This window comes from Pteropus medius, unplaced genomic scaffold (genome assembly GCF_902729225.1).
Source record: "Pteropus medius unplaced genomic scaffold, Ma_sr-lr_union100, whole genome shotgun sequence".
Taxonomy (NCBI): Eukaryota; Metazoa; Chordata; class Mammalia; order Chiroptera; family Pteropodidae; genus Pteropus; species Pteropus medius.
The window spans coordinates 8,475,700-8,488,988 of NW_024351730.1; the positions used below are offsets into that span (position 1 = coordinate 8,475,700).

At 32.3% G+C, this 13,289-nt stretch overlaps 1 protein-coding gene across 26 annotated transcripts in view; it reads left to right on the plus strand.

Annotated features, from left to right (window-relative positions):
- Positions 1-13,289, plus strand: part of FIP1L1 (factor interacting with PAPOLA and CPSF1) — a 71,981-nt gene that overhangs the window by 18,734 nt on the left and 39,958 nt on the right. For 9 of the 26 annotated variants that reach the window (XM_039845211.1, XM_039845220.1, XM_039845215.1 and 6 more), the window contains one exon: positions 1,653-1,762. In XM_039845211.1, coding sequence (XP_039701145.1) covers positions 1,653-1,762 — 110 coding nt within the window. Of the gene's footprint in view, positions 1-1,652; positions 1,763-8,183; positions 8,292-13,289 lie in introns of all 26 variants that reach the window. The other 17 variants (XM_039845202.1, XM_039845204.1, XM_039845206.1 and 14 more) reach the window with 3 other exon arrangements.

The window sequence follows — 13,289 nt, forward strand, 5'->3', positions numbered from 1 at the left end:
TTTAAATTTTTAATAAGAAACTACTTTTGGTAGGTGATGGTGCCACTTGTGTTACTTGTGTGGTAAGACTTAGGATTGAATTAGGGGATAGTGGGAAATCAGTAGCTTTGTTTTGGCCATGGTAGATTTGAGATGCTTATTAGATGTAAGAAGTTGTATATAAGTTACTGGAGCTCAGGGGAACAGTTGAATCCATAGTGTCATCTCTTTTGAGTATTCCTGACCTCCCCAGGAAGAGTAATGAATTTCTTTTTCTCATAGCATCTTTTATTCCCATAGATACTTTTTTTATTTATTGTATTGTTCTGGTTGTGTGTCTTTTCTTATGGTCTGGGATTTTGTTGTATTTCTCTGTGTAGTCTCAGCTCTTGGTACATAATAGATATTTAAATGTTTGGTAAGTGAATCATGTTTATGTCCCCTGTCAGTTTTACCTGTCAAGTGTCTATCAAATCCATTTTCTTCTATCTTCATTGTCTTAATGCTTATCTTCATTATTCCTCATTAGTATCAGTGCCTTTTAAATGGATTTTTTTTTTTTTAAACAGTGAAATGCTTTTTCAAATTAAATGTCAATGTTAAACCCTAATTGTATGGAGGCACCAGTTAGGGATTGGGTTTGGCACTATTAAGAGATATGACTATAATGGCTCAAATATATAAGGGTTTCTTTTAATCACTTAATAACTATTTGAGATTCTGGAATTGAATCAGTGGTTTGAAATATATGAGTCAAGTTATCTGAGATTTTCTTGGCCTTTGATTCATGGAGAAGGAGGTTGAGGCTGAATTTAGTCTGAATGGAGCAGTAGAATTTAAATATGACATAAAATATGGTGTGATGTTATTCAAGTCTAGGGCAACTTGAACTTATTAAATTTGTTTAAATTTAATAAATTAATGGTGACTTTAACATAGAAAAGTAAGTATAAAAGCAAAAGCACATAAAGAAGATATTTCACCAGTCCAAAAGGATATGACTGTACCATATTCGAATGATCTAATAGAAGCAGAAAGGATGAACAAATCTGGGATATTATAGAGTAAGTAGATAATTGCTTTGAATGTGAATATAAAAAGGGAGAAGAGATGTGAAGGAGACAGATGACTAACTTTAAGCTTGCTGGTGTACAGATCTGGCAGAATGGTGCTAATGTCAATGGTGGGAAAACAAATGGTATGGAAGTACAGGAGCCGATTGTTAATATTTGTGTTATAGTAAATCACAGTGTGATTAGAAAATAATCAGAATGGCAAAAATAGACACTGGTGGTTTCCTTAGGTAAGGGTAGTGAACATAGATGGGGAAATTTCTTTAGTACCTTTTTTGAACTCTGAAACATGGAGCCAAACCAGGTATTTTGGACTTACGTGTGGTGATCTGAGGGCTTTATGAAAGTCCTAAAGAGTTATAGTTTATTGGACTTTTAAATGACATTAATATGAACTTTTTAATAGTTGGGAACACTTCGATCCCATAATCCACCTTTGGTATCTTTCACCTAATGCTATTTATTCTAAAATAGTTTAATTTTATTAAATATTCAGCATCGAAACATTCTTCATATGTTATAAATTTATTTTAACATCTTTACTGTATTATGTTTGTGTGTTCTGTTTAATTAAACAAGCTAATAACCCTTTTTTTTAAGGTACAGCAGGGAAGAACTGGAAATTCAGAGAAGGAAACAGTGCTTCCATCTACAAAAGCTGAATTTACTTCTCCTCCTTCTTTGTTCAAGGCTGGACTCCCACCAAGCAGGTTAGTTAGACAATTGTACTCAATTTATTGAAGGCATTGGGATCTTCACCATGTCTTAGTGTTATTTGAAGTACAAAAGCTCTGAATATACTACCAAAACACTGGGACATTCTTCTTTGTTTTAGTACAAAATGAATTCTTTGTGAAAAACTTGTCTGGGTGCTGTACTATCTAAAAATATCTAGGTAAGCAGAAATGAAGCATGGTGTATAATTATATGTATATATAGAGACAACAGTCTTACTTACATTCAGGAGAGGTGGTGACAAAATGGCCTTGCTATTTTCTATGCTTATTCTTATATAAAGAATTATCAGACTTCCTTAAATGTAGATCTATTGGCCTAAACATATTTTACTGATTTTAGTAAAAGAGATTGTAGAAATTTCAGCCTGGGAAATCTTTCATATTCCAATCATTTTCTTTTCTTTCTTTGGTTTGATTTGTTCTAACTTTGAGTTCCACAGGGCACCAGTTTTGGAGACAATATGCTGGCAAATGTCCTTTTTACTTAAACATGACAAATGGTTTGCTGTTACCAGGAAAATAGTAATAGATAAAGACTGGAGAAGTTTAATGTCAGCAGTTTAATTTTGGGTTAATAAAGTTGATTTGAATCAGTTATTTCTCTGAACCTGATCAGTAACCCAACTATTACTAGTTCTTAGCCAGATCATTTATTTTTGTGTTAGTTGTACTTATTTTCTGTTTTCCCATTTTTGTTATTATGCAATTTTGAATTGCTATAAGAAATTATATTTCATAATATACAAATGCTGGAAGAGACCTTGTGGGAACATGTATTTTAGCCTTAAAATGAAGATTCTTGCAGCATTCAGCCAAAATTAAATGTCACAAAGCCATTGGATTTTGACTATCTCTTCATCTTGACAGTTGTTAGTCATGAACATTTAAACTAAATGCAGTTTCATAAAATGTTTGGCTAAGAAGTTGTGATAGCTGAGGAATATTGATCCTTTTAATATGTAATTTTCTTTTGGTTTTGTTCATATTTAAGAGAGGTCAGTTTTCATTCATTGAATTTATGGTGTTCTAGTGTAATGTTAAGAGCTCGGACTCTAGAGCTGGATTTCAGAGTCTGACTCTGATACCAACTGTGTGTCCTTGGTCAAATCCCCTAATGTTCTTTCATTTCTTGATCCGTAAAACATAATAATACTTCCCTCACAGGGTAGTCATGTATATTAAATGGATTAGTTTATGTAAAGTATTTTCATACATTGGTACATACATGGTAAACAAGTATTCTATGGATATTTGGTATTATAATTAAACTATTTAAAAATCAATAGCAGTTTTCTGTACCTTGCCCCACCCCACCCCCCTTTTTTTTTAAACTTGGGCCAGATTATGTAGTGTGTTCTGCCATTATTAAGGGCTTTGACTTTCCTATGAGTGAAATAAATTGGGGAGTCACCATTAAATTTTGAGCACAGGAATGAAATAATCTGCTTTAGATTTTTAAAGTCTCGATTTAACTGCTTTATTAAGATCAGACTACAGAGGTATTAAGGGCAGAAACTGGGAGGCCAGTTAGGTTGTAACAGTTATCTAGGCAAGAGATAATAGTAACTTGGACCAAGGTGGTAATGGTGCAGATGGTGAGAAGTAGTCAGATACTGGATATGTTTCATCTTGTACATCTCATATCTGAGATGGAAAAAACTATAGGAGTGTTGCAAGGAGAAGACCAAGAATTCAGTTGAGGACATAATACAATTGAGATGCCTATTAGACATGCAAGTGGATAATTTGTGTAGGAAGTGGATATATGGATCTAGAGTAGAGATGAAAGGTATGGGCTGGAGTTACAAATTTGGGAGTAATCAGTGTTTAAATAGTATGAAGTAAAACTGAATTAGATTGTAAAAGAGATGAGTATTGATAGAGAAGTGGTAAGAAGACATGTGGGGCATTCCTTACAGGTCATAAAAATAAGGATTAACTAGTAGAGAAGAATGACTACTGAAATTGAAAGAAAACCCAGTGTATATCTTCAAAAGAATGCATTTCAAAGTAGGAAGAGTGATTAGCCATCAAATAATGATGATGCCCAAAAGAAGAATACTGAGAATGACTTTTAGATTTTAAAATGCAAAGATTCTGAAAAGGATCGTTTTCAGTGGTATAAGGTGAAGATTAAAAAAATCTTTAGACTTTTTGGATTTAGGAGAGAATAGGAAGAGAGGAATTAGAATGAGAAAATATGGACAATTTGTTGAGGATTTTTTGTTTTGAGGGGAGCAGAGGAATGGTACAAAATCTGAAGGAAAATATGAGGTTGAGAGAATGCATTTTTAAAAATGAAAGACATTATAGTATGTTAGTTTACTTAGGAGAAAGAGTTACTAGAGGGGAAATTGATGATGCAGAAAGTGAGAAGAGACAGTTGTTAGAGCAGTGTTTTTAAGAAGGGCAGAGTGGATGGGATGTAATATGCAAGTTGGAGGGTTTAGCCTTAAGGAGCATGGACAATTCACTCATAGTAACAGGAGGGAATGCAGGATATGGTGAAGGTGAGTGGGTGGATAATGGTGATGGGAACAACTGAAAATTCTCTTCTTATTGCTTCAATTTTTCCCAGCAGCATAGGATGCAGACTTATCTGGTTAGAGTAGAAGTAGTGGAATGGAATGTTGAATATTTAAGAAAAGAGGAGAAGGTCTGAAATAATCATTTGGAGGTGAATAGACTAGGTAAAAGGAATAGGATTGAAAGGCAATACCTGGAGGGAGAGATTATTACAAATTATGTGCTGATGGAAATGAGTTAGTTAAGTAAAAAGTTGATGACCAGGGAGAGGGACTACATTTCCCACTTTTCTTGAGGATAATGGCCATGGATTTGAAATGAATTGCTTTTCTTGGGTGTATTTCTCTTGCCCTTGTCAGGTATTCATGTGTTCATGAAGAGAGCTAGTGTTAGATTTGACAGGGATTGAGGTTTTACCAGGCACATATATGATAAAGGTGGATAGAGGGGCAAGGAAGGTGAGAGTGTACTTGAGGGAGTGGTTGTAATAATGGACCATAGGTCTAAGGAGAGACTGATAAAGGAAAGACAATGGTGGGTAAGGAACAGTAAAAAGAAAGTAAAGAAATCACAGAAAAATTAGCATTTCCATCACTGCTACTACCAAAAAAAAAGAAAAGAAAAGGATAATTACCACTATAACCAATAGAAACATACCCAGTATGTCAGTATTGTCCCTTTTGGAGATAAAGAACAGTATCCATTTTTCATTAGAAAAGTTTGTTTCTTCAGTTCATCTTCACTTGATCAAAAGAATACTTTTTGGTGATTATGAAGTATTTCTGTAATGTTTGGGTTTTTCCTATTTTTTATTTTTGTGGACATCAGACATCTTTGAAAGTAAAATTTTATTGACTTTAAGGAGAAGACAGGAGACAAGAATGTCATTTAAGACATAATAGAGGGTGCACAGCAGATATTTAGTGGTACTGCTAACCTAACCACTGTATTTCCATTGTTTAAAATCTTAGATTGCCTTATTGATGTTATTGGCTGTTGGTATTTTTGCACAGAACTTTTTTTGTATATTTTCAGAAATACTGGGTTTCTAATTTTTTGTACTGCCCAGCAAATTGGCATACTTGGGTAAAATGTTAATATTTAATATATCAGAATGTTTTGCTTAATCTTTAAAAGTTTCTATATTATGTCATGAATGTACAGCTTGATAAATTTTCACAAGCTCAATACACCCATGTAATTAGCACATAGATCAATAAACAGTATTACTGTTACTCTCAGAAGCTCCTGTTGTGTCCCCTGCAATTATATTTTTAATTTTTTGTTTTGATAAAAAAATGAAAACTTATAGAGTTTCAAGAAAAGTATAAAGAACATCTATATATACTGTTTACCTAGATTCACCAGTTATTAACATTTTGTCATATTTGCATTCAATTTCTCAAAAATATCTTTCTGAACCATTTGAATGTTAATTGTAGACATCATGCCCATTTACCCCTGAATACTTCAGCATATATTTCCTAAGAATGAGAGTATTCTTAGAGTATTCTGTTACATAGTCATAGGACACAATGATCATCCTCAGAGAATCTAATAATGGATCAGTATTTTAATAATACAAGTCATACATTTTGTCATTTATTTCAGTAATGTCTTTTATCAAATTTCTTTCCTTTCCTTTTTGCTTTAGGATTCAGTCCAGGATCATTCATGACAATTAACTCTTTCTCCTTCTTTTATCTGGGACAGCTCACACATTCTTTGTATTTGTTGACATTGAATTTTGAAAAGTACAGTCCAGTCATTTAATTGATGTTTCCTTGTTACTAGATCCAGATTTTGCTTTTTGGATAGGAATACTATATAAGTGATGTTGTGTCCTTCTCAGTGCATCAGCCTGGAGGTACATGATGTCACTTTGTCTCATTATTAGTGATGATAACTTCAATCAGTTATTTTGATGGTGTCCTTTGAGTTTCTGCACTACAAAGTTACTGCTTTACTCCTTTGTATTTAATTAGTAGTCTGTAAGGAGACTACATAAATATCTTGTTTTTCTGTGAACTTACCAAGAATTTTTAGTATCCATTGATGACTTTTGCTTTAATCATTTATTACTGTAATGGCTGCAAAATAGTGATTATCTAACTTATTTCTCTTACATTTATTAGTTGGCATTCTACTTTAAAAATGAGCATTCCCATCTTCCCCACTTATTTATTATCAGTTAGACTCATTGATTCTTTTGTGTGTGTGTGTGTGTGTGTGTGTGTGTGTGTGTGTGTGAGAGAGAGAGAGAGAGAGAGTGTGTCTGTGGCTTATAAGTATGGCTTAACTGTATATACTGTATATAAACTATATATGATTAATATATACTGTAATTCATATTCATGCTCAAATTTGGTCCATGGGATTTTCTTCAAACTGGCTCCTGTGATCTTTTGACATGTCTCCCTCATGTTTTGTTTTGGGTTTGTTTGTTCGTTTTTGTTTTTGTTTTTGTTTTTGTTTTTTTTGAGGATTTCTTTATGGCATGATGTTCCAGGCTTATCTTATACTTTCCTGAAAGCAGCCATTTCCTGAAGGCACCTGATGCCTTTTAGTGGGAAACAGTAATTAGAAACCAAGACCCTAGCACTAGTTATGCTCATTGCTATTGGGGTATCAACTATTTCTAGGTCTTTTTAGAACCCAGAGCTAGGAAAAAAGCAATTTCAATATGAAATTTCCATATGTAAAATTTAATCATGCAGTCATCCTCTTTCTTTTACTTCCTATTCCATATTGCATCTCCCTTTTCCGACAGTAATAACCTCGTTTTCATCAACTTCAGTACACATACTAATTTGCTTCATCTTAAAATAGATTTGAACTTCTACATCTACCATTACAGAAAACCCGTTAGAGTTGAAGATATCTTTGCAATTCTCTTCCATTTTTTGAGACTGAGGTATATAGCCAAAATACTGTGTTTGAGTTTCCTTCAGAATAGTCATATTAATCATTTAATTGTAATTTGATTCATTGCATCTGTTTATATTCAATATTAGCATTTCTTTTCTCAATGCTTATTGTCTTATTTTTTAGCATATATAGAACAATTAATGTCACAAAAGCCAGGCTATCCAAAAGTATAGTCAGATTTGTCACTCTTTCTGTTTCCTTCATTCCTGTCAGTAATCAGTTTCATTTCATCTAATTTCTGGTTTATTCTTCCTGTGTTTCTTTTTACATAAATAAGCAGATACATATTTTTTTCCTTACTTTTTTTAGAGTGTCATATTAGTTCCTTAAAGGATTGATCAGAGTGTAAATAGCTAAACTTTTCGTGGAGCATGTCACCAGGGATAAAATTAATTTTCTTTTAGAATTTTACTTGGAAAGAGTTAAATTATTTTTAAATGCAATTTTTATGAAATATATATTTAGTGTAGGTTTTTATGAAGCACATGAGAGTGTTCCTGTTAACTGGTTACCCTCACAAGACTTATACCAATTATTGAAGAATATAGAGAAAGAAATAGCAAAATTTCAAGTTAGGTTTTGTGAAACTGCAGAAATTAATGTTATTGATTTATAAAAGCATAGAAATTTATTTCTTGATAATATATTATAACCTGAAGTAAGCCCTTGGTTCTTTTCTCATTTCTGCATTTTGACATCATATGGTCTATGTTGAAAAATATTTCTAAAAATATTTTAGAGTAAATAAAATGTCGATAACACATCTATATTTAAATACCACTAGTAATCTTAGTACCACAGCAAATATTTTATGTGACTTGAGAATGATACTATAGGAACATGCTGAAAGATTTTAGAAAAGCATGTCAAGGAAGAAAAACAGAACAAGGGGGGTCAGAGACAATATATAAGAAAAAACATAGAAAATTTATCTCACCAGAAACAGCACCTCTTCTCAGTCTCAGACAAGTACTGCCTCCAGAAAAGCCAATTCAAGCGTTGGGAAGTGGCAGGATCGATATGGGAGGGCCGAATCACCTGATCTAAGGTAAGGCTATTTTTAAACATTGGATACTCCCTGATGTTTAGATCATCGGTGTTGTTTTGTCTTATTAGTAAGATAATAAATTTTGATTAGACTGTGTCATATTTTTGCCCCTAAATTATGATTTTTTTTAGTATAGAATTGAGCTTTTTTTAAGTTAACTTTATAAATCAGGCCTCATGTTGTGCCTCTCATCTCCTCCAGCCTTTTATGATATAAATTGCATGGAACCATGCTAATGGGTGTTCAATAAATGTTTTTCTCTCCCTTGCTGCAGGTTTAATTCTTCTTTCTCATAACATACCCTATTCAAAAATTTCTGGGTGCTTTCACTGTTTGTTGAAGAAAATTGTGAGTCTGTATTTAGGGCCCATAAAATTGGACTCCACTGAATCTTTCCAATCTTTATATCCCAACTACAGTGCACAAACCTGCCATTCCATTAAGTGGGTGGGTTTCCCAGCTATCCTAAGAAATACTGTTTCCTTTATGGTTGCTATGCTTTTACTTATCCACCCTTCATAAAATTTCGGCTTGTGTTCTAAATCTTACACTTACAAAACATACAACTTTGGATGGTATTATATAAACTCTCTTGAGTCTATAAAATGGGAATAATAATTTCTGCCCAAAAGGGTGTAGTGAGAAGTGCATATGTTAGGGTATGAAAGTGCTTTGCCAACACTTAATTAGTCTGGGCATTTATACATTGCTTGACTTAGAAATATAGACTAAGATACCTTCCTAACTTACCTTTTGAAGTTTTTAACAGTTATGGTATATGGGGAGGGGGGTGTTTTTTTGATGTTACAGAATTTTAATCTTTGTTCCTGGGCAGCTTGATGTTATATGCTTTTAATTGTTTTCATTTACAAACTTTATATAACTTAGGATCAGATATCTTTGATCATAACACCTAAAAGAAAAGCAGAGGGAAGAAACATCAAAATTTTATTTTCTTAGATTTTCTTTTCTTTGAGGTGTTATATATTCCTCATGACTAATAAATTCTAGTCAGTTTGCTTTGATAGGATTTCTGGTTAGAGAGTAAGTTTAGTTATTCTCAAAAGTGGGTATTCGTCTCAAGATCAAAAGTATATTCACTTTTTAAAGTTTATTGAGCTTATTGATGCAGATAGAAATATATTTATATCCTTAGAATAGTATGAGTTGCATGTATTTCTTTAATGGGTTATAGAATGAAAATTTGTTTACTATTATTTTAAAGTACTCATTGGCTTTATATGTATTATGCAATATTGATTGAGCTTAGTATTTAAAACTAAAATTCTTGAAGAACCAATAAAAATTTCAAGAAAAGTTAGATCTGATTAATGTGGATTCTAGGAATCTTTTCACTTTTAATATTTCTAATATTAAATAAAAGTTTAATAACAGTGCTAATAATATAATTTCTATGATAATTAACTTAGTTATTAAAGCAAATAGTGCTTAGAAAAACACTGGATTTATATTTAATCTGTCCAGTAACATGGACAGCCTATTTACTGATCCCAAAAGGGCCAGGCAGTAAGAGCTTTCATTTTCTTCATGCCACTATTGGTAATGAATCAGTAGCTGTCTTTCTATATAAAGAATACTTTCTCAAACTTAGAGGTTTTCATGGCATAAGTACTGGATTTGGATATTAGGTTTGATTTTGCATTTGTGACTAGTTCTCTAACATCTCTAGGCCTCTGTTGCCACATTTGTAAAATGACAGGGCTAGACTATTACCTAGAAGGCCCTTTTAATCCTGAAATTCTTATTATCTGGCTAGTCTCTGATTTACCTGGAAAATGAGATCTGAGAAATTAGGGAATTTGCCCAAATTCATGGCTAATTAAGAGGAAAATCGGGGCTAATATCACACATTTTCTGCCTTAATACCTGCAGTTAGACAAGTTGACTTTCATAAGCAAAAGCATAGAAATACTTAAAAATCAGTTACTTTTAATGTAACATTAGATTTTATACTTTTTTGCTAACATTTTAACATCTGAAATTCCTTTCATATCAGACATTTGACTTAGAATAGTTGCTTTTGATACAGTAGTTTATTTCTTGAAATAAGATGGCTAATTTTTAGGGAAAATTAGTTCTCATATCTGAAAGTGATACATCTCAGTGCATATTACACTTTATAATACCTCTCTCCTCCCAGAAAAAAAGGGTACTTTGGAAACACAGAAAACTGGTCCTGATTTTGTGATTAGTTTCAGGGAATGTAGGTAGTAGGAAATTTGACACTTTTTAGTATATGTTTTATTATTTTTGAAAATTCAAAAAGAAAAACCTTTAGATAAAAGCTACTTTTCTTTTTTTAAATGATACCTATACACACACATATACTTAGTATAAGAAAATGAGATTCTAGCTCTTGTAATTAATGTAACTAAGAAATGTGAAGTTTTTTTAAAGCATTGCTTAAGTCTCTTTGCAAAGAGCAGTTAAACAGTGGTTGAGATCCTTTTCCTAAGTGTACTGTATTTGAAGACTGCGACTTAACTCATGCTTGTTCCTCTTAATTTATGTAATATGGTGTTTTCTATTTGTTTCTATTTTCTATTTGTTTAATAGTACTCTTCAAGCTAACTATATAAACAATGACATTTTATTCATGTCTTATAAATTCATATTTATAACTCTTGTAAAGCCAATTAGTAAGGAGAATGAAGGTAGTTTTAGTGAACATAGAAAATTGAAATTGGCAATATGAATGGTTGTCATAATCGTATCCTAATGTCCAGTTTATTTCTGTTTTGTTTCCATTTTATAGTGTCAAATTTAGTTCCACTTAGGTAATTAGTTGAAGATTCTAGGTTGTTTTATTAAGCTTGTTTTTCAATATCAGAATGCTTTTTAACTGATTTGGACTCTTGAAAGAAGAATAGTAAAAATTGCTTTTCAGTGTAGAACCATTAAAATATTTAAACCTGTTTGCATTTCTTACAAAAGACAAGCATAAAACTAATAAAACCAGATGTTAAATGAACATTAAGTCTAAGATAGACCTTCTCATTTGATATTGCACTCCTTCCTCTTATATCTTGATGAAATAATATACTGAAAAGATGCACCTGTACTTTCATGGCATTTGAGCACTGTGTTGCTGTATTGTGTAGCTTGTAAGATTTTATGTGGTTTAGACATATGAAGGCCTTTTTTTAAAAATCGCTGTAGAATGATATCTTTTTCTATCAATGACACAATTGAAAAATGAAAGTAAGCTTAAATGTGTCAGGTAAAGCTTTATTCTAGGCTCTGAACAAAAGTAATACTTGACTGCTCCAGTGAACACATTTATGTCTTCTAATGAGTCGAATTTTAGCATATTTCACCTTTAGGCATTTAAAGTTTTTGTTTGTTTCTATTATAGTTTAAATGGTAACTTTTAAAAAATTTAGGACCCAGAGAATTAGCATGGAAAACACTTCTTGTTGAAGGAATGGGTTTTGGAGATGGTCATACCCAAGCCTGAATCCTGGTGCTGACACTTTACTACACAAAAGAGCCTCTTTCTATACCTGTGAAAATGAAACTAAGTTGTACTTAAACCTTACCTGTACTGTACTTGTGGATGAAATTTTTCAAAGCTTGTGAAAGAACCTGTTGCAGGGCACCCAATAAGCATTAGGTCCCTTTGGAACTCTGCTCCCATCATAGACTTTATCAGTCTTTTTAAATGTAGTACTGATAGAAAATAAATTACATGTCCTGAAGACAGTTTTAAATTCTCTGAGTTTTATTTTGGACATATATTGCTTTCCTAGGCAGGATTTTTGATTAATTTTTACCTGAAAAGTAGAATATATTAAATTTTATATATTATATCATTTTCTTTATAAACTATATACTATAGAGAAAATTATGTATATAGTGAATGGCATCCTTATGTTAACAGACTTTGATAGGTATGACTTTAGTAATAAGGAGTAAATTAATTTTAATTTTCTAGAAGAGAACAAAATGTAACTTTCTTCCTTGGGCATGTAGTCCTCAACTTCGGCTATGTATTGGAATTACCTGAGGAGCTTTAAAAGTTACTGATGGCTAAATCTATTCTACATGTCTTTCAAAGCTCATCTCTTTCCTAAATAGCTTAGAATAGATTTAGCCACATAGCCCATCCTATGTGGCTAAATCTGTTCTACATGTCTTTCAGAGCTCATCTCTTTCCTAAATAGCTTAAAAAATGTTATACCAGTTTTTCACGTAGAATTGTTATAGCTATCTATTTAGATGTATGACCTAAGTTAGACAGTCATACCAAGTGCATCTGTCTTTAACTTGGGAATATGAAATAGCCACGTTCTAGGATTTCCGCCCCACCCTAGAGAATACACCCTTGAACTGTCTATCTGCTGCCCAATTTTTATTTGAAACTTTTTTGAGAAAACAACATTAAAAGATTTCTGGAAGATGTGATTTATTCATTCTTTAGAGTAATGGTTCTAAACTTTCTTTGAAGCAGTAACCCCTTTGAAAATTGCTGCAAACTGTGGACTCTTGCCCAAAAAATACATGCATACACATGCATATATTCAGGTTCAGGGACCTCCTGATCTCTCTATATTCCATGTATTCTAGTTGAGGACTCTTGCTCTAACGTATAATTAAATCCTTAGATCAAGCCTGATGATTAAAAGGTTGTATAGTTAGACCACATTGTTTTGCTTCTCCTGATTAAATTACTTTTATTGAATTGTGCATTGTTACCCTTCATCCAGTATTGAGGAACAGCTCTATGAAATTCATTTCTGTTTTCATTATAGTAATATAGTAATATAGTAATTTGTCTCTATTTCAGTGATTTTCAAAGCATGAGATTGCAGTCCATTAGTGGGGTGTGAAATCAATTTGGTGGTTTCAACCACCAAATATTTCTTGGTTTTGTATTTATTTTGTTTTTTTCTTATTTCATATCTAAATATTAAAATCATGTTTGATTTTAATGTTACTCTTTTTCCTTTATAGGAAGTGTAAATATGTGATCAAACT